A 22,544-nucleotide genomic window follows, 5' to 3' on the forward strand; every position below is an offset into this window, starting at 1 on the left:
CTGCGAACGTCCCAATCGCACAGGAATGTACAAACGGTGGTGAATTTCTACAGGTCGTGTGTACCGATCAGGTCTGGATCAATCACAGTGACTCCGGGAATTACACGTTTTGCGCGATAACATTTTCATCAAAAGACTTTTCTGCCACTTTTTATTTTTTTATTTTATTAATCATACAGAATTATTGTTATATACAGCTGGGGACGCGCCGACAAGAAAGGCGATATATTTTCTTTGTCCTGATTTTCCCGTCATTCTCTAACCAATTTATTGTCATTAAAAAAAAAAAAAAAAAAAGGTGCTAAATTTCTTTTTTTAAAAATTTGTGTTATTCAAAAACATCTTTAAAAGTCCGTGTCAGGACTTTTTGTCCGATAAAGTGGTTTATATCTACACAATAAATGCATCTTGAAGTGAATTTACTCACTCCTGTTCTAAATGAGTGAAAACATCTGAAGTCCCAACTTTGGTACAAAACATTTGTTTCTCATAAAAAGGACAAAGGAAACGGAAAAAAGTTCATTATGGGCAAAAAGCATGATTTCTCAAAAACAACGTCTTTAAACTCTGTATGGACCAATGAGAGGCGGCTATTTATGACAGGAAACAAGCCACCTTTTGCTGCCCTCTCTTTGAGTTTCACCTGATTTGTAAATTCATTTATTTGATCTTTTATTGTCTTTCCTAAACGTTTTTTTTCTCACGTCGGAGGGCGGTGGAAGATTTATGGCTTGTTTTGCTGTCGCTTTGTGTGAACGTGGAAGTTCAGAGTCGGAGGTTGAAGGTTAACTCGGGCGAACTGTCGCAGTGTGGGAAGGCAAAAAAAAAAGAAAGTCATCACCCACGACTTCTAGATCTATTTTCCTCGTTTATCTTCTTTATTAACCGCAGTGCAAAAGTCCAGCCACTTCCAGACGGTAGCTGCAGTTTGATTCCACAGAGACTTTCCATGAAAACAGGAATAACACTTTTGGTTTTTTTCCTCTGTTCTTATTTAAAAAAGAATTATTGGATAAACATTATAGAAAATAAAGGAAAAACTGCATATTTATACAAAAGCAACACCACTTAATCCTAATACTGCCTAATACTTTAATACGTTCAGTGTTTTAAATTGAACTCGGAATAAAGATCAGATCGTCACTTTGTTTTTCTTCTCCAGTACAAATGCCTCTCTAAACTGTCGACTATCGCCAAACACAAGCCTGCAATACCACCAAGGGCCACGAGGGGTCTGACTCCAAAAAGGCCTCCGACTCCATAGACTCCCATTCAACTTCTCTCATGAAATACGAAGTCAATAAATATTTTCCACGACTCACTTTGCCGTCATTCGCTTAAATCACTTCTTAATATTAGTTTTCTGGCGTTCCATCTGAAAACAGTCCCGTCATCAATCAGATATCAGGCCTCGAAAAGTGACATATTTTTGCGATTTCAGAAATCCTAAAGCTTGCTGAATTTCAACTTCAGTAGGTTCATTAATCTCATTTACAGCATTATTGTAAAGTTTTTGTTCATTGACCAAAAAGAAATCATTTTTCATTTTGAAACACCACCGAAGTCGTCAGCGAATGTTTTCCATCGTGGCGTTCTGCTGATGAAATCAACACTCTGGGAAAAACACAGGACTAAATAAGCCGATGAAGTCGACTCAGAGAAACATAACGGCTTCTTTTAAAAGCAATTGCTCGTCTTCTTTTTTGGATCCTAATTCATTTTTCCTCTGAGATCGAAACCTGTTTTGCCGCTTAACATTTTTTTTTTTTTACGACAAAACACAACATCAGTCAGGCAGATAAAATAATACAACAAACAGACAACAAAACCAGAGATTTAAATAACCCCACCTCTTATCTTGTGTTTGTACTCCTTATCTGCTCCCATCTACCTGTGAGTTCTCTCTCCTTTCTCCCTTTTATTTCCTCCTCTTCCTCCCCCTCCTCATCATCACCTACCTTCGCCCTCTGCTCCTTTTCATATTCGCTCTTCTTATCTTCGTGGCTCTCCTCGCTCCTCTTCATCTCATTTCTATGGTTTCCATGTGAACAAAAAAAAAGAAAAAAGAAGCTATTTTTGGACTCTTCCTCTCTCCTGCTTGCTCCTCTTTTACTACTTTACCACGACTCCCTTCCAGCCCGTGTGGAGGAATTAGGGGAGTTTGACCGCGGCCGTCGAACCCACAGGTGACACCCCAAAGTGTCAACGTCCGTCCTGAGCAGGAAATTAGCGTTCGGTCTCTCGATGGCTGGACCTCGAGACTTAAAAAAAATACTCCCGGGGCCCCCCCACGTCTGTGCATAACAAAAATGATGCTATGTTATCAGGAATATCCTCTTTGTGAGCCACGGATGACTTTTAAAATTTTTTTTTTTAACATATTTTAAAACCTGCCCTGTTTACATCCGTGTGTGCTTGGTTGTAGTTTTTCTTGCTGCAGATCTAATTTTGAAATGGTTCCATTGATCTCCACTGACCACCCTGATTTGACCGACAGTACGTCCCGCCCACCGATAGCCGTAACCTGACTGGACCTCAGGCCTGTCAATCAAACACAGGGCTTTTTGAACGGATGTAGCCTCCGTGACATCACCCTCAGGCTTTTCCTGAAGAGCAGTTTTTTTTTTAAACTCGTTTCTCGGTGTCTGCGGCCGTCTCCGTCTTGCCAGCGCCTGATTTAGCCTTATGCAGCTAATCCAATAATGGGCTGAGAGGATTGGTGAAACCTTGCAGGCAGCTCATCATGGCTCCCCCTGTCACTTTAGAGCAGCCCCACCCTTAATTATGCAGAACTTTTAAGCCTTGATACGATTACAAATATGTAAGTGAAAAATGTACATGACAGGCGTCATGAATGTTAGAAAAGTAGCTCTGGCGACCAGCATTGTTTATTTTTACTGTAAAGTTGGGCATCGGCTCCAATGAGCCTTCAATGGAGCCTCAAGTGGCCATTATGAGGAACTGCAGTTTTAGACACCGTCACGTTCATTTTTCAGCCGCTTGATGAACAACATATGATGAACAACATATCAGGTCGAGATAGTTGCTGAGAAACTGTTCCCTTTTTTGATTTCCTTTCCACTCGGCCCCGAACTGTCCAATCACCACATCTTATCCTCCGCGATTTAAATCGAAAAGCATGTCTTCCCGTAATCCGTGTATGAATATGCTGCATATATTCCTTCACCACCTCGGGGAACATCTCGGCGCTAATGGCCACATTCCAGCTGTTTTTAATGGCCTTCCTGCGACTCGATGAACGGATCCTTTCAGTCATGAGGCTCTTTGAAGGAGTCGTGAGTTTAAACAGGAAGGACACCTTGTTAAAGATGAAAATCTGACTCTTCAAATCTGTCCATAGCTGTGATGACTTGATTTTTTTTTTTTTAATTTTAATTTTGCTGCATTCTGTACTAGATCCATTGACCCACAGGTGTACGGTTTTACAAAACCCTGGACGACAGCTGTACTTTTTTTATTTAGTAGTTTGGTAACTTCTGTTTCTTTTCACCGGTTCTCAAAACGTGCAAAAATAATACAAAATGAAAAAGATTACGGTGAAGCTCCCGGAGAGGCGTTCTTCCCTACTACTTCTGAAATCTGACGTTGTCATAGTAACCCACCAAAGTTCGAGCACACCTGGCCCTTTTAGGGGAGATGTCGCTCTAATTCAGTGAGCCTTTTACCTCACGTTGTGCTCCGAATATCCTCAGTTGAATTAGCAAAAGTGGATTTGGACGCCATTTAAATGCACCATTCACTTAAGGCCACGCGCTCAGATACGTAGAATATATCCCGGTATACCCCGATCTTTTCCCTCACCGCGCGTTTTTTTTGTTTGTTTGCGCTCGTCCTCCCACCTCCTCGAATGCAAATGTCTCCTGCCGGCAGGTGAACATGAATTCCTACGATGTTGCGCCACTCTTCCGCCCGTTCAGACGTTGACCTCCCGTCCTTTTGCGAGCAGCTCACAGCATCTCTGCAGTCCAGCAGCGTCCTGTCAAACAAAATGTCCATCAGCAGAGTTGGTGGAAGGAGTGGGGGGTCGGGGGGGGGGGGGGGTTCGTCAGCTTAACGGCGTGACTCGGTTAGACGTCGGCCTCCCCGAGGTAATAACTGCTCGGGAGAAACGAGCGTGTTTCGTCGTGTTCTTTTGTTTCTTTTGCCCTGAAAGATATCTCGGGATGACGGCGTTTTCCGGCGCACGCGGCCTCGGGTCGGTCGGCCCGGGTGGCGTCACGTCGCGGGGCTTTCTAATCCAAACGCTCGGCGGACGTGGCGGAAAAGCGGCAGCGGCCAGGGGCGCGGGGATTCTTGTTAATTGCTTGTCGGGGAAGGCGGACGTGGCCGGCGTACAGAAAACCGAATAAAACGAAGGAGGAAGACACAAAAAAAAAAAAAAAGGCTGCTCTCGTTTCACAATTAAGTACCCGCTGGCGTCGGCCGTCCGCACACGAGACACAAACAAACACACCTGTGGTTTTATTTCAGGGCATCCACTTTAAAGAAAACAACAACTTTGACCTCCAACCATTGTTTTTGGAAACAAAAAAACATGAACTGGTCATAATTTTGTCTTTTTCAACTGCTCTGCTTGCCTTCACTTCCTTCCCTGAAGTTGATCACCACCTAAACTGCCTCCTCTTCCTTTATTTAGTGCGCCGGCTTCATTGATTTATGAAGATAGTGTCATATATCATCGAAAATCAGGTTTACACTCCAACAACAAAGTAGGTTTGAGATCTCAGTCTGCAGGAAGTGAAGATAAAGATGAAGGTAAAGGTGACATTATATTATTTTCTGGTCAAAATGTTCTATACTTATCGGGAATTCTTCGAATCACGACAATCGTGAAAATCGGACTCAGCGACCGCCCTGTTTCAGACATTAGTTTTTGTTTCTTACAGTAAAATACTTTTCTTTCTGTTTTTTTTTTTTTGCTTTTACATTTCTTGAACTCGTGCCGAAACGCAAAAGCAGCACCGACCTTTTACATTCCATCTCCTGGAAATTATAGCCAACAAATTAACCCCCGAATGTTTGGATGTCGTTTTTAAAAGCGCTGCGGAGGGAAGGTTTTTACCGCGCAGCGGGACATCGGGTGGGAATTTTCTACACGCCGTCTTTCCTCATTTCATACACATTTCCTTTCAATTCATTAAAACGTGAAACACGCCGGATCCTCGGTTATGATTTAAATAGAATTTCCGCGCGGCCGCTCAATGTTCTTTACTTCCTCGGGAGCAGTTTTTAACACTTTCCTCAGACGTTCAATCATAAGAAATTAAAAGAAGAAAAAAAAAATCCACTTATTTTGCTAAGTTTGTTCTGACCACTTCATTAAACAACAACAACAATCCACCTTCTCCCACGGCAGATATTTTCATATTTAGTGTCTCATTTCCCTGCTTTTAACAAGCAATAAGCATTTCATTTCCCCTGAACCGCCCGCGTGGGCTGACAGTGATTGCATTGTTTCCCTCCCGAGACCCGGCTGCCTACGGTCCATCTGCGACCGGGCTTATTGCCGGCGAAATGATTTACTATTACGTTTATTTTTATCAATGTAACGCGTAACAGGAGGCCGGCTGTGGAAACTTGGCAGCCTCTGTAGGAAATGACAAACTTGTGCTGGAGAAGTTTTTATTTTATTTGTATGTGTGTGTTTCATAGATATATATATTTGAATTTAGAGCCACCGGCTCAAACAGGAAGTAAAGTCAGAAGTTAATCGAGACCGTCTTACTCGAAGAATTTACATTAAGCCGGAGTCACGCTTGTAGTGTCGCCGGTCTCTCGGCAAAAATTTGACGTCACTTTTATCGCCTAATCTGACAAAAGTCAGCGTTGTGGAAGACAAAAAAATATATCGTGTGTAGTCTGAGTCTGGCGTTAGAGGCAGAAAAAAAAAAATCCTGACATTTAAGGTTTTGTTAAAAATGCAGCTCATGTAAAAAAATTTTTTTTTTAAAAATGGATTTCCAGCATGTTTATTATATATTAACTATCTATGAGAAAATATTTTACTTCCTTCTTGAGTCCTTCTGCAATTGAAGTTTTAGGAGCAGGATTTCTGCAACAGATTCTGAGCTTCTCAAAAAAACACGGCTTAAAACCGTGTCGAGAAGAAAGAGAAAATTAAGTTCAGCTTTTTACCTCATCTGGATCAATGAAGTCAGGCTTCAGGTTTTAAGGGATTCATTGTAGACACCGTTAACGTCCAGTTTTAACCTTTGGTTTCACCTTAAGTCGCTTTCTTTTATATCCATCAGCCAGTTTCAGCCCTCGACTGAAAGAAATACTCAAATACGAGGTTTTATGTCGCTCCGATTGATAACTGACTTTTTAAGTTTCACATTTGAACTCATACTTTCTCCTTTAAGAAAACAAACACAACTGCCATTTTATTTGAATTCAAACCCCAGATTTTGCTTCGTAGACATTCTGTGCATTGATTTTATACTAATTTCCAAAACCAATTCTTTTCTTTTTTTTCTTCACAAATTTTTGAAACACAGAATTCGTTAATAACGACGTACCCGCCGGAATAACCTCGACACTCAATTAAACAACTCGTCAGTCGAGTCGAGGAATATTGCCGCCAACTTTAATAATTCATTCATCATTGTGAAATATTGTTTTCCTGTGTAATAATTTAAAATGTCTTCTTTACAAACTTACAAGATCAAATTATTTGACAGCGATTTTTTTTTTTTATTTTTTTTTAAGTGTTTCTACCTCCTGATGTCTCCACACACACACACACACACACACACACACACACACACACACACACACACACACACACACACACACACACACACACACACACACACACACACACACACACACCTATCTGATTGAGGCTCGTCGATACTCTTTCATTTGATTTCTCCCTTTTCTTTTTTTTTCAGCACCTCTGATTGATTCTTTTCAGCCTCTCTCTCTCCGTCCATCTCTCATCCTGAAGGCTTTTCTCTTCTTCATCTTCTTCCTCCCTCTCTCTCTCTCTCTCTCTCTCTCTCTCTCTCTCTCTCTCTCTCTCTCTCTCTCTCTCTCTCGCCCATCCCTCTTCTGTTTGTGTGTGATATGAAACATTGATTTTTGCCCTGCAGTCAATCCACTTCTAATTTTGGGCGGTTTTCAGTCAATTTAACTTCATTTAAGGGGAATAGTTGTTTTCAGACGAGCTAACGGAGCGGCGGTACAGCTTCTATTGGTGTTGTGAAGCTTTTGTGTTTCTTTTGTGGACGCTCGCTGTCGGGTTTCTCTGCCCTGCTGGTCAGGAAGTGATGTGAAGATGTATTTTCTTTTTTGAAATGTGCTTTCTAAACGTGCTGTCCCCCTCCCCCCCTCTCTCTCTTTCTGCGGCAGGGCCGGACACCCCAGCACACCTTCGGCCGTGGGTCAGGACGGCGAGGAGAACCCGTCCGCGCTGGCGGAGAGCTGCTTCAGGGAGCTGCTGGGCCGAGCCGCCTACGGCAACATGAACAACGCCGTCCGACCCGTGCTGGTGTGAGTACCCGGACACGAGTATTTCTGCTCTGGCTGAAATGCTTTTACTTCAAATTCAAGTCGTGTTTTTAAATGCCGCCTGCTAATGGTGCGGTTGCTGGTTGAAGTGTCCTTTGGACAAGACACTCGGTCGGAGCTACAATTTACTGATGTCCCCTGAACGCCTCACTTGCAGACTTTTGCTCGGCGCTGCCGCTTACAGGTGTCCCCGAAAACACCTCGCATGCAGACTATTGGCTGAAGCTAGAATTTACACATGTTCCCTGAACGCCTCGCGAGCAGACTTTTCGCAGACACTGCACTTCACAGATATGCCCTGAACGCCTCATTTGCAGACTACTCGAGAGACACTGCAATTTACAAATATATCCTGAACGCCTCACGCAGGCTCGCCGTTCGACTCCAGCTCGGCGGCTGCGCACACAGCTCTGATTGATCTGCGTTCTGTTCGAAGATTTACCCCGAGTTGAATCCGAGTAAGTTTTACCGACCGCGGGTCGAGATATTCTCAAACACCGGCCTTATTCATTCTCACTTTACAGAAACACGTTCAGATTCATAATGGGCTTTATTAAATGTCGGGGTCGCGACACGGGCAGCAGGGAGAGATGACAGGACTGCAAATAAACCTGTCGCTCGCACACACACACACACACACACACACACACACACACACACACACACACACACACACACACACACACACACCCCGTGCGGACTCCCAGCACACAGTGGAAATTAAACGAGTTCTCTTATCACATGACTGGCTGCCGTGCGGACGCGACGCACCGTCGACCGACTCGACCCTCTCGGGATTGAAAGATCCTCGCCGCCGCTCCCGCCTCGCCTCGCCTCGCCTCGCCTCGGCCCGGACCCGCCACTCGGCACGACTCGCTTAAATTGGACAATTACCGAGCGAACGGCCGGATCCCCCCTCCCCTCACCCCCCCGCCCCCCCGCTGAGAAGTTCTCCGTCGCAGTCTGTTTCCGCCCCGCTGAGTGGATGTCGGCCTCTTTTCATCCTCGGCAGCTTCAGGTGGAAAAAGGCTCACGCGGACATTTAAAAATAGCATTTTTTATTATTTTTTTTACCTTTGTTTTTTTTCTGTCAGACGGGGACGGTGATGTCATTCAGTTAGCTCGCGTCCGAGTGCTAATTCTCGACACGGATGAGACCGATTGCTCGGAAAGATTTTGCGAAGACTTTTCACGCTCTTCGGACTTTAATGGCACTGACAACCTCCCGAGTTGGTCATTACAGGGAAAAAAAAAAAAACAGCCTTAAGCCTTTAATGAGAATGATAAGAGTAGTCATGTGTGAAATCACAATTTATCAAATAAGGAAAACAAACACAGCAGCGGGGCTGTTAAATATGTCGCATGTTACACACCTTTAAATGCTAATAAAGAGCGTTCCTCTTACAATTTACCGCAGAAGACGACCGGGGAAGTGAATCCAGTCGGACTCGGCGGATGAGCTCTTTAAGGCCTCAACTTAAAGTCTGAGAAGGAGGATTGTGTTGATATATCGTATATAGATCGTATTTATTCATCAGTGAAGCCAAAAGTGTTCGTAGCTTCCGGGTCTGCAAAATGAGGCCGATACGGAAGTGACTTAAGCTGCAGTACCACCGAGCGCCACTAGAGGTCGTCTCCAAACAAAAAAACTCCTGCTCCCATTCAACTTTTCTTATAGAAGTCTCAATAAAATGTAACAAAACCCAAAAAATCTCGGTGTTGTCGGCTAAAGTCGCTCCTTCTTCGTTTTCCGGCGGCCCATCTGAAAATATTTCCATAGTTAATTAGAAACTAAAGTTTTTTGAGGGAGGGGCTTGTCTGTTTGATTGACAGGTCTGTGGTGCAGTCAGGTCACAGCTATCGGCGGGGCGGGACGTAGTATCCGCCGGGTTTCCAATCAGATGGAGTCAGATCCACCGGCTCGCTCCGCTCCAGTTCGCCCAAATACGGTCACTTCCTGCTCCGAACTAGCAAAGACGGCAAAATCCGAACTCGAGGCGTCGTAACGGCCGTTCGACAAACCAACGGGCGACGTCACTGTTGAAACCGTCCCGTCAGCTTTAAATGGTGATAAAACGTGTTGAAAATAACAAGCTTAACACTCCCTGAGAAAATGAGTTGAAATCCACAGTTCCTCGTGAATTATATGAAAAACTCACTTTGGGTTTTGTTGTATTTGAGCTTCCTGAATACATTTCCCTCCTCGTGTTTTATTTATTTATTTATTTTTTTTACAGTTGCTGCTTTTCAGCCTCGACTCAGAGTGACACCTTTTAATTAACTCTATAACTGCCGCCTGAAAAACCAGTCAGCGAGCGAGCCACTTAACGCTGCCATTAGCAATTAATTACATAATATTACCGCGGCTGCTTGACATCTGTAGGGCCTCTTCAGGAACCGAGCTGCATTTAATACATTTCCCTCGCCTCTCTCTCGCTCTTTCTTTCTTTCTTCCCTTTGATTTGCGGTGCGTTCGCGTGCGTGGTAAAGACGAGTCCTAAGAGTCACCGAGGCATCGCTGGTTCCGCCAGTAAAATACAAATAAAAATGCACTTTTCTTATCAACAACGTTATACGACTCACAGTTGGAAAACTTCTACGGACATAAGAAAGAAAAAAAGAAAACGTCCCGGATAAACACCAAAACATCTGGTTCTTTTATAAGACGTCAGAAGCTCGAGGAAAGACCAAGTGAAAGTTCTGCCACTTTATATGACATCAGGCGTTCTGATCAAACTATACATCAATTAAAAACACAATATCAAGTATTTTAAGGTACCACAACCAATGCTTCCCATCGCAGCAGACGTTTTCCATAAACTTGACTTTATAACTATTTTTCATGCACTGAAAATGGAATCCAATTTTTAAACGTATTTATTTTCAAACTACGGAGGTATTCGTTTTTTCTTTTTCTTTTTTTGGACGCTGTAGCAGCCGTCCGTCTTCCTCCCTCGTCGTCCTCCGTCCCCGCACGTCTCTCAAACCTTTTCTCTGGCTCTCCATCTGGAGTTTATTAAAAGAAATCACTTCGGAGGAGGAAGACTTTAAACAATGGACAGTCTTCATCTTCATCTGCTGTTGTTTTCGAGATGCTGTCAATTTGAAGGAATTTAGTTTCTTTCTTCTTTTTTTTTTTGTGCATAAATCAGAATATTTTACGTCCAAATTTCCGGCTCTACCTTAACATCACTTCTGGAGGAAGATTAGTTGTGCTTACGATGTTCTTTTCTTTTTCTGTGATCAATATCGTGCCGCTAGGCGTTGAACTTTCTCTCAAACTGTCTATCAGGTCGTGTAACAGTGATTCCTTTTTAAAATGTATGCATTAATCTGAAAAATTATTTTTCTAAAAAAAACTGAATGGGTGTTTTTTTGGTTCGTAAAAAATATTGTGACCTGAAATGTTTTCACATGTTACAACCAAAAGCCCAAATTTATTCAAATATACTCGTTTAGTAAGTTTGAACTGCTGGAGCCATAAATGTTAGAAATCTGTGCATAGAGAATGACCAATAGTTATAGATTAATCTTGTTAATTGACTAATCATCAGAGCTGGACTTGCATGTATATATATATATATAAATAATGTTGGGTACTTTAATGTAAAGTTTCATGTAAATTTGTTTAATTACAGAGTAACTAACGTCAAATACGTTAAAAAAAAAAGGTCAAAAATTCCCTCCGAAACGTAGCAAGTAGAGACGAAACGTGAATACCAGCAAAAAGCACTTCATTTCTGGTACTTGTGTAAAATATACTTTAATAACTAAGCAGAACATCGCTTTGGTTTTTAGGGAGCGTGCGACGAGCCTCGACTCGTATGTTTGACGCGTTTTCATCAAAATAATTTCGTCAATTCGTCAACAAATGATCGAACGAAGGGTTAATTGTCAGTTGCAGGAATCCCATAATTCTTTGTTTCACTCTGTGATGACACTCAGTCAGCACTCATCTGATGTCTGACACTCGACACGGGACGTCTGCCTAGTCCACACACACACACACACACACACACACACACACACACACACACACACACACACACACACACACACACACACACACAGTAATAAACTGATAGTGTGAGAATAACAGCTGCAGTACTGAACGCCAGTTATTACAGGCCGAAGGCAGGCGTGTGCGTGTGCGTGTGTTCAGACAACATACTCACTGTGTCACCGCCAGCGCTGACCGCCGACTCGCAGGCGTGATGCGCCCCCTGCAGGCCAGGCGGCGCCTCACCAGCTGCTGCGGTGGCTGAGTGAAATCCAGCTCTGACTCCGAGGCGCCGGGGTTTTATTTCTTCGAGAAGGGAACTCTTCGTCTTCCTTTTCCTCCTCACGAGAGACGGTTAGATGGATTTTGAGAAAAAAAAAATAAGAGAACGTTCTTACAAGTACCAGGATGATGCACTCAAAACGGTCCAAAGAAGAAGTGTGAAACTTCTTTTGGACACTTTTCCACCCTAAACGGTCGCCATCTTGGCTACCTAGAGAAAGGGGGTGTAAAAAAAATGTCAAATTAAAGGTGTCTGAGGAAGCTGCTGCTGTTCCTGAACACCACACAGCAGTGTGTGATTTAAAATAACAAAAATGTAAAAAAAAATAATTCAAGTACTACACAAGTGTGTCATTTGGAGCGCAGCATGAAATATTAACCATGTTTTGGTTTGTTGATGTCGTTACATAAATCCACAGTCCACTGACTGCATATAAAAGGGGACTTAGCTTCCGGGTCTGACAAATGAGGTCGATGCGGAAAGTGCGTTAAGCTGCAATACCACCGAGTGCCACTAGAGGTCTTCTCCAAAAAAGACTTCCATTCGACTTCTCATAAAATTCTCAGTCAATAAAATTTCTCCACGAGTTATCTCGGTGTTGTTAGCTAAAGTCGCTCCTTCTTATTACTTTTTCGGCGGTCCGTCTGAAAATAATCACGTGATTAATTCGAAAATAAGCTTCAAATAGACGTTTTTTTTTTTTTTTTTTTGCTCGTCCAAATATGGTCACTTCCTGCTCCAAACTAGCAAAGATGGTAACGGCCAAAAATACAAACTGGAGGCTTCGTGACGGCCGTTCAACAAACCAGACGGGTGACGTCGCTGCCGGTCGCCGCTTGGTTTTAACATCCCGAGTCGGCTTCAGCTCCCCTTCAGCTGTCGTTTATAATGAAGACATTTCAGGTGCAGGAGCTTCCGTCTGAGACTAAAACCAGTTCTCCTCCTGCAGCGAGGAGGAGGAGGAGGAGGAAGGGGGAGCGTCTTCAGACTATAAATAGCAAGGATTGGGGTTAACGGGGAGGAGGGGGAGAATTTTGGTTTTGTTTTTTTAGGGGGACGGGAGGGGGGTTGGATTGACGTCATTATTTTGGGGAACTGTTCTCATGCAACCGGCTTCCAATCTGTCCTGTTTTATTATTTTCTTTCTCTACATCTTCCTTCTTCTCTTGTCTCCTTTTTTTATTTTTATTTTTATTTATTCTTTTTTTTCCTCTCCCATCTGACACCCGATTTCATTGTCGCTGTTTCTCTGACAGTCTCGAGTGATCCTCCGCCGGTCGACAGCCTCGGTATCACTTCCGTTACCTGCCGTTCGGCTCGGATACTAAAATTGGTACTTTTACGCAATTTTGTGGGCGGGGCTTTCCGTATGACGGCGCTGCCGCGGTAGGTTGCAGGTAGAGTCGGGAAGCTTTCGCCACTCTTTGACGATCCCCAAAAAATGTGCGTTGCCAAATTAATTATCACACAAATAACTTGCGATGAACCATCTAATTCTTTTTTTTGGGGGCTCATTTTATGCCACCGTTATGTTTAATAACACCACTTATGAAGAAGAAGAGCCCGTTTATTCCCTTTTCAACTGAATCAATGACGTTAACGCCAATTGAACTGCAGCGAGGTGAACAGTTGGTGTCAACTCTCCGCTCGTGTGCCGTTGAGTTAGAGCGATAGTTTTAAAAGAGCGACGGTCAAACCTCAAACGACGGAAATATGACATTTCTGTACGTTTTTCATTCTGCTGTTTTCGTACCCGTGAATTGAAACGGTTCTTTTGATTATGCAAAACGATTATAGCGACGTCAAAATAATCCCGACCCGGCGATTTACGTAATAATGGCTACAGGTCTACTATTTTTGCACGCTCGCAGATTCACACGTACAACGATGTCGGGGATCGAAGCCACTCCGAGGCAGCCGGAGATTTTTGACGTTTCATCCAAACCAGGAGAGGAACTTTTCCTCTCGCCCCGTCGTTACCGAAGCCGCCGAGTCTCGGCGAAGCCGCCGCCGAGTCGCGGAGACCTCGTGGAAGTCTCGGCCGTGTTGTGGAAGCTGCTCTCGCTGTTTGGGCGGGGCGGGGGGATGGGGAGGGGGGTGAATAAGCTCCGACCGCCCGCCCGGGGCGTTTGCCCAAAATGGCAGATGCAGCTCAAAGATGAGTTGACCTCCAAAGCTCGAGTCAGCTCCCACCGAGACGAAGTGAATCTGCCGTTCACCTTCCTCAACATCCACACGGTGTTTTTTTTTTTTTTTTCAAACCAACAACTTCGACCTCGCGTGTCTCTCACCTCGCAGCGGTGGAACGTCTGGAGATGTTCTCTCGGGTTTTCCTGTGTATTTTCATGCTGTTTTTGTGCATCTCGCTCCTCCTCTGCATTCTCTAATTATATCCATCTGTCTTTCGTCTCGGAGCCCGCGGGCGGCACATTATTCACTTTTAACAGTTGTTCTGAGTCAACACAGCTTTAAAGGATATTAATGATTATTTTTGCTCAATTTTGAATCTTTGGTAAGCTTTAATTCGCAGTCGTACCTCGAAATCGTTCTAAGTCCGATATCTACTCGTTACATCTGCAGGTACAGTTAGATGAGTAAATATTATTTTGCCAAGTCGTGGCCAGGGGCGGCTTAAAGATACGTAACTTCACAAATGTGGTAGTTCTCGAAATTAAATGACAGAAAAACAAACTACGTGACACATAAATGACTTGTTTTGAGGTCAGGGTTGCAAAGAAGGTTTATTCTTTATCCTAAGGTAGGATAGAAAACATTATTCTCAAAACGAGGGGAGATGCTCTGTACCGGATTTTTGCTACCAGCTAATTTCCAGTCCCAGTTTGACAAAGTTTGACTGTTGGTTTAAAGGATACAAACAGTAGTTTACGTTGCAGAAGTCGCATGCTCAGTTGACCCGACCGTCCACCCCAACCTCCTTCCTATGCGGATAAGAGGAAGCATCTGACTTCTTAAAGGTGCCGCACATATTTGACACTTTTTTCTGGCATTTTCTTTGCAGTCTTTATATCCACAGGAAGATAAATTTGGTAGTTTTTTTTTAAAAAAAAAAAAAAAAAAAACATCTCAATGTAGTTTTATATCTAAAAACAGGGGTGATGCAAATATGGTGAAAAGTATCTGTAAAACCCAAAAGTCCTCAGTGTGGCCTCATCGTAATGCAGCTGTCAAGTTAATGAATACCAATAATCTGTATTTCTTTTCCGTCCCTCAGTCACCTGGACAACCATCACCTGTGGGACCCCAATGAGTTCGCCGTGTCCTGCTTCAGAATCATCATGTACTCCATCCAGGTACAGTACAAAACACCAGTTACTCCAAATTCAAACGTGGGTTTTCATTTTTTCTTCCAATTTTCGACTTCAGTTTTGTCTTTGAAGATACTATATCGTCATGGTGAACTGCCCACCGGGGGAGGGGGGGGGGGTCCAACCCGGTTCCGAGTTAGATCGTGGAAGGGTTCGAACAACACGCAGTGTTTCCCCATACGTAGACTGACTTGGACGGGCCGGGCCGCCTTGCTATATTGACGGCCGGCCAAGAATATTTGGCAAATCCGTTTTAGCACTGGTGGAACACACAGAGGTCAGAGGACAGAAACGCCACTGGCAACAGGCCTGCAAAACGCAGTGCTTATAAATCATACAAATATTTTAAAAAAAATTTTGCCCCAACTAACCTTCCTCCACCCCATCTGTGTTGCAGATGCTAGAAATATACAGATGTGCGTTTGCCTTTTTGAAGATTATGCCTTGGATTTGTACCAGCAGCCATTTGAAGTTTAACCGGTCACTGGTTCAGGATTTCTCCCGGCGGCTCTGATGTGCTGCCGCAGATAATAATTAAAAAAAAACACACAATCTGAGTATCTCCTGCGTGTCGGTTTCCATGCGTCGATGCCACCGCCTGCACGACTCTCGTTGCGTGTAGTATTTTTCACAATTTTCTACGTGCCACGCAGGCAGAGTTTTGTCTCTTTGATCTGTCCGGGGAGGTTTGTGTCTGTCTGCCGGGAGACGGCGACGTCTCTTTGATCTGAAAGTGGCAAAAAAAAACACAAAAAAAAACCCACACCGACCCGGCGCTGCCTGAGTTTGTCCTGCGGAGACGCAGTCGAACGTTCGGCTGTCGGGAGGGGAAGAAAAACGACGGCTGCTGACGACGTTTCGAGGTCGGATCGTACGGTGATCTAGAAAGAGGCACGGTAAAAAAAGAAATAATCATTTTAAACTCGCTGTCGAGGGTTTTTACGAGCAGTCGCAAAGAGGGAAAAAAAAATCAATCAAAGAATGACACACACACACACACACACACACACACACACACACACACACACACACACATATCGATTTCACACAGGAGTGAAATAACGTCCAGGATGGACCCTTATAATCACCAAAGTGTTTCACAGTTAAAGAAAACATAAACACACATCCTCTCATTTTCAGTTTTTTTTTTTTTAAGAGGCTCCTGTTGAGTTTTCGATGGTCGCAGCATGAACAGTTTTCCAAGTTATCACTGGAGATGTTATCGATATAAAGATCCCAATAAGATAACAAAAAGAAAAGCTGCAGACCATGTTGGACCGCAGACTGTATTTAAAAGTGCTCGTAGCTTCCCGGTCTGAAAAATGAGGCCGATGCAGAAGCGCCTCAAGCTGCAATACCGCCGAGTGCCACTAGAGGTCGGCTCCGTAAAAGCCTCCATAGACTCCCATTCAACTTGTCTCATAAAATTCTCAGTCAGTACAATTTCTCCACCAGCTATCTCGGTGTTGCTCGCTTAAAGTCGCTCCTTCTTAGTTGTCCGAAAATAAGCCTTAAAAACTTTTTTTTGGAGGGCGTGTCTGTTTGATTGACAGGCCTGCGGTGCATTCAGCTTTACGGCTATCGGTGGGCGGGACGTAGTTTCCGATCAGATCGAGTCAGATCCACCAGCTCGCTCCTCTTCAGCTCGTCCATATATGGTCACTTCCTGCTCCAAACTAGCAAAGATGGCGGCGGACGAATTCCGAACTCGAGGCTTCGTAACGGCCGTTCACAAAACCAACGGACGACGTCGCTGCCGGTTGCCGCTTCGTGTCGGACTCGCGTCTGGATTGAGCAGACAGTTAACTTAGCTTGGCACATAGCCTGGGAAAAATGGCACGCTGGTCTCTCTGACTTTTGTGTTTTTTCCAGGCTCAGCACTCGCACCACGTCATCCAGCAGGTCCTGAACCACCTGGACACCCACAACAAGAACACGCCGCGGGTCCGAGCCGGCATCGTCCAGGTCCTCCTGGAGACGGTGGCCATCGCGGCCAAGGGATCCGTGGGTGAGTTAAAAGGGAGGCGCCGCTTCCTGCTGCGGGATCAGCGACTCCGGGAGGGGTGGTAGAGGAAAGATTATCTAAGTGTAACATTTTTGTTCTGGTAAAAATTTAAGGATGATTTAAAAAAAAAAATAAAATAAAGGGTAAAGAGAGTTTTAACATCCACTGTAACCACTGAAAATACTTTACTTTATTTTTATTTTACAGTTTTCTGACATTTTATTGACAAAACCTGCAATTTTTTTTGGTCGACTTGGCAAAATCGATGGCCAGTTATTCAATGATTTGAAATGAACCATTGAATAAAAAAAACAGACAAATACGATAAAACACCTTCATGTCTTATGAAGCTTTGTACGCCGTAATCACGACGGTCGCAGGTTTGATGCCGCCTCAGACATCAGCGACCTTCCACCTTCACAACAATTCTGAAATTGATTATTTTCTGAAAAGAATCAGACGTGTTTTCGATGGTCACATTCAGCTGTCCTGTGCTTTTTCATTTGTGTCCGTACGTGCTAGTTGCCTCGTGTTGAAATTAACATAAAGTTTTATCACCTCGGAGGAAAAATTCAACAGACGAGGTAACTGCAAATTATTCTAGCAAGGCATTTTAAATTCAGTGTTAAATTAAGGTGGAAAAAAAAAAAAATCGAACGCCGAGGTGATAATTTGAAAATTAGAAATCATTTTACTGAAAACAAAAACAAACAAACCCACAACCTTCCTCCCGGACAGGAATGATCCAGGAGTCCAAGAGAAGCGACGCGTTCCTCTTTGAAAGCGAAATCACGAGTCCTCCCAATCTGTGGCTCGGTACGGTAATGAGGATGTGCTTAGAGTTTGGACTGAAAGTAGAGCAAGTTCATGTACGGACCCCCCCCCCCACCCACCTCCACCTCCCACCCTCCACCCCTCCATCCCCCCCCCAAAAAAAACAACACGCCTGGCATTAACAAGGACGATGGGTAACCACGGCGATGAACGAACGCGAAGTTAGATAATGAACTGATTATGAAGTTTGTGTTCGATATACTCAAGGTTTTCTTTTTGCTATTTTTCTAAAGTAAAGAACAAAACTAACATTAAAACTAGAAAATAACACATTAATAGTCCCTTATTGGAGTATTCAAACCTTTGACTGGTACCGTTTACCTTCTAGGCTCTATTTTTTTTTATCTGATCTTTATTTAACCAGGATTCTCTCCTTACCCAAGAGCTTAAGTTTTGGGGGTTTTTTTCCCAGGAGAGTCTGATTTTACTACAAAGGATTTGAAATGTTAATGCCAGGCGAACAGAAATGGTCTGTTTACTCCTGCAGATATTACAAACTCAATCTAAATGCACACTAAGTGACCAGAAACACAGAAAGACCAGAATATATCATTCAGTTTAATGTAATAAACCTGAAATAACCTGAGGGTTCAGTTTTATTTACTCAATTCTCCAGTTTTTACGAGCATGATTGGAGATATTTGTCTTCTGTTTTTGCCTTGAAACAACTGAGCTAAGAGGAATATAGTTTGAAGTACTCGCTGCTGTGAACTATAATATTTATAAAAATAACTAATACTGCAAAATGTGTAATTTGTGTGGTTTTTGTGGAGAAAAGTACATTAAAAAAAAAAAAAAAAAAGGTCACTTCTGTGGTTTTGACCACAAGGTGTTTTTCCTTTAATATATATATATCTGAAAATATAATTTAAAGTAGTACAAGACACACAAATGACCACACAAATCTGTTAATTTCATAAAGACATGATTTATTACGAGATTCCTTTTCTTTTTTACAGTGTACCTTCTCTACAGATTCTATATTTCAGTTTTTCTGGTCACTGATTTTTGCACAAACTTCAGCTGAGAGTTTGACTTCATGGGGGGGGGGGGGGGGTTGTCAGACTTGCGTCGTGTCGTGATTGTGTAGCTGAGTGCCGGTGGTTTGTAGAATCGACGGTGTTACCGTCACCTCCGTAGATTAGATGTTAAATGTTCAGAAATCCTCGAGTCTTGCGATGATGGGGAAAAAAAAAAAAAAAGACCTTTTACACAATAGTTAGCCTAGCTTAGCACACAGACTGGAAACGGGTGGAAACCGCTAGCGAAAGTGAAGAATACACCTCTTACACAAACCCAACTTTCATGTTTAAAAGATTTTAATGTTGCATTTTCTCTATTTATTGAACGAGAGTGGTATTTACACTCAAGATTTTAGTTTCATTTCAATTTCAGTTTTGGTGAATCATTTCATGTGTATTAATATCTACATTTTTTTAACATTTAATTTTCTCAAAAGTATTTCAACACTTTTATTTATTTATGCTGCAGGCAGGCAGGATGAAGCAGTCGGCCTCGACTTGGTGATAATCTGAGGTGTTGCTTCCTGTGACAAAGTGAATTAGGACGGAGTCTGTTCCTGACCGCTTCGTTTTAAAATGTTCTCTGGAGTCTATCGAGGGTGTTGCGCATGGCTTTTAAAAGTCAACATTTATTTTTTAAAATTCAGGACCCACAAAAAGGCGTTTGAAGACATTTAAGTTCATATTTTTTCTAACTTTCCATTTAACTGTAAGTTTGCAGCCTGCCGGGAGGCGTTATAGGTCGACGGCACTTTATTCATCCCACCGGGGGAGAATTTATTTTTCTCACCTGTAAAAAAAAGTGAGTCTGATTCGACAGGAGATTTTTGCTGCAGGAGGCGGTTTAACTCGTTTTATCTGAGGTTTCAGGCGCCTCCATGAGACCTGAAAAAAAAAACACCAAAAAAAACCTAAACTCAGTTTATTACTGCTCATCACATCAAAACTTAAATTAATCAGTTATTTCTTAATTGAATAATCAATTATTTTCTGCCATGTATCAGCTTCCAAGTCAGAAACTATCAAGAAAATGTATACGTAAATATGAGTAGATTTGCATATTTAACAAGTAATTTTAGAACTACTGATTATCTTCCATTCTTCAATCGCTATGGCTGGAAAAAAAAACGCATAAACTGCTTTTTAACGTGGTGTTTAACAGCGTACACTGCAGAAAACTCTCACTCATATTCAATGGATGTATTTCTTCGGAAACGTCCAATGAAAAAATTTCACTCAATTAAATTATTTAGTCTGATTTTTAATGAAGCGGAGTTGTCGATTTTTCTTTAAACCTCTTAAACTCGACTGATCCGCCAGTTGGAAAATTAGTTTCCAAAGAGTCGTCGGGGTTCAATTTGCGGAAATGAAAATGAAAAAAATGTGGCACGAGACATCCAGAGTGTTTTTGAGAATTCTTAAAGCTTCAGTAAAGAACTTTCTACGATACTGGCGGACACGGTGAAGAGCTTGAAGTGGCTTCCTTGGAAATAAAAGTGGGAAACCGGGTGTTTGGCGGTTTATAAGGAAAACAACGTTTAAAAAAAATTAAACAAATAAAATTGTTGACGAATTTTCTTCGCTGCTTCACAGCTAAGGGGACGTCTTTCTGCTCTTAGCGGTTAAATACCCTTCCGATGGACATGTCAACGGCGGTATTTTAGAGGAAAAAAGTTCATTTCTTGTACATTCATTTCTCACGTACTCTAAATTCAAGTGTCCTTTAATTTAACCGCAAAAAAAAAAAAAAAAACGACCCGCTACCAAGAAACGACTCTTTTTAAATCCTCGCCCATAAACGTGCTGGGATTGGTCCCGTGTGTGCGACGGCAGGTCCCACGGTGCTGGAGGTGTTCAACACTCTGCTCAAACACCTGAGGATGAGCGTGGACTTCGAGCTGGGCGAGAGCTCGAGGAGAAACTCCAACGTCAGCACGTCGTCGGCCCGCGGCAAAGAGAGCGAAGAGCGGATCGTCCAGAACGCCATCATCCAGACCATCGGTACGACGGTGGTTTCTTTCTTTTGTTTGTTTTGCTTTTTCCCCGTCTTATGCACACCGTAAACATGAAGCACAGAGGAGGGAGGAATGTGTTGTTGTTGTTGTTGTTGTTGTTGTTTTTTAAGTCTAAGCTGTGACTCATCCCTCGCCTCGTCCTGCCAGGCTTTTTCGGTGGAAACCTGCCAGACTACCAGCGAGCCGAAGTCATGATGTTCATCATGGGCAAAGTGCCCGTGTTCGGGACCCCCTGCCACACCTTGGACACCGTCAAGATTGGGTGAGTCACACATTCGTTAGCCGAGGACCTCGGGGGTCCCCCGTCCCCCTCCCCTCTCCCGCCTCCCCCTCCCCCCCTCCAACACACACACACACACACACACACACACACGCTGCATATAAACCCTCCAGCAGAGCGAAGAGACGCTTTGGCTCCAAACCGTCTTTTTTTTTTTTCCACGGTTGGCACACGGAGCACAAAACACAAGAGCACCATGAGGTGTTGTTTTTTTTATCTCGCCACCGGGAGTCCTCCTAAAAGACTGAGAGTAACGCGTCCTACCAAACGAAAGCGCAAATCTTGGGATAAACAGAAGGGGGCGGGGCTTACCCTGTCGGTGTTGATGACTGGCTATATCGTAGACCGTACATAAAAACTGGGACGTAGCATCCAGTGGGAGGGAGGAGAGGCGGGGGGGGGGGGGGTTTACTCGCTTTTACAGCCTCCAGTGGCCATTTGAGGAACTGCAGTTTTTTTTTTCACTTCAGCGTAGCTACATTCAGAAACGCGGAGGTTGCCGTTCGGTTTGTTATTAGTGAATGAAATCATACACAGAAATCCAGATTAATACGCACATCAGTGGATTGAAGGATGTGTTAAATCCTGATATCACATCTTATCAGATTGCTCTGAACTCGCCTCCATAAAAATGGAAACCTTTATTTATTACTGGATTCTTTTTTCCGTTGACCTGAAACTTCATTCATCTTCATATGCAACTCGGGGATTTTTAGCTACAGCTTGTTGTTGTTCCTTTGTGGGCTTTAAACACATTAAAACGTGCCACCTCCTCACTGGGTCTTAAACATGGAAGGATTTCAGCATTTGCTCACATTGTCAATCAATCGGCAAAAGCGATGACGTGACATTTCGATTGCATGTTGCATTTTACATCTTTTTTTTTTAGAATTTTTCAAAAAGTTGAAAAACATTCAGATTTTTTTACAAAGATAACAAACACTTTTTTTTTCTGTGCATCAAAAGAAGAAGAAGAAGAAGAAAAAGAAAAAAAAAAGCCAGTGGGTTTATTTAAAGCCTCGATAATGTTAAAAGTTCACACACACTTCTACAAGGCGCAAGGTTGACATCCAACTTTACTGCAGGTGAGCTTCCTGCCAAGTGAACAAACCTGAAACAGTGGAGTCACAGTCGGGTTCAGGCAGCAGTGTGCAGCGAAGGAACACACACACACACACACACGCACACACGCACACACACACACGCACACACGCCCACTGTTCTTCATCCAAAGTGAATTGTATCT

The 22,544-nt window shown here is 43.2% G+C and overlaps 1 protein-coding gene and 1 long non-coding RNA gene across 4 annotated transcripts in view; one reads left to right on the forward strand and one right to left on the reverse strand.

Annotated features, from left to right (window-relative positions):
* efr3a (EFR3 homolog A (S. cerevisiae)) overlaps positions 1–22,544 on the forward strand; it is an 85,737-nt gene that overhangs the window by 47,704 nt on the left and 15,489 nt on the right. For all 3 annotated transcript variants that reach the window (XM_069720497.1, XM_069720494.1, XM_069720495.1), the window contains exons 7-11: positions 7,375–7,515; positions 15,049–15,127; positions 17,015–17,150; positions 20,837–21,004; positions 21,166–21,280. In XM_069720497.1, coding sequence (XP_069576598.1) covers positions 7,375–7,515; positions 15,049–15,127; positions 17,015–17,150; positions 20,837–21,004; positions 21,166–21,280 — 639 coding nt within the window. The remainder of the gene's footprint in view (positions 1–7,374; positions 7,516–15,048; positions 15,128–17,014; positions 17,151–20,836; positions 21,005–21,165; positions 21,281–22,544) is intronic.
* Positions 8,802–12,735, reverse strand: LOC138633951 (uncharacterized). The gene is made up of 3 exons (XR_011311925.1): positions 12,593–12,735; positions 11,709–11,874; positions 8,802–10,539 (listed from the first exon to the last, which is right to left on the reverse strand). It is a non-coding gene; the product is annotated as an uncharacterized lncRNA (long non-coding RNA).

This window comes from Brachyistius frenatus, unplaced genomic scaffold, assembly GCF_029030835.1.
Source record: "Brachyistius frenatus isolate BFR_SWC_R1_liver_20210118 unplaced genomic scaffold, ASM2903083v1 Contig_242, whole genome shotgun sequence".
NCBI lineage: Eukaryota > Metazoa > Chordata > Actinopteri > Embiotocidae > Brachyistius > Brachyistius frenatus.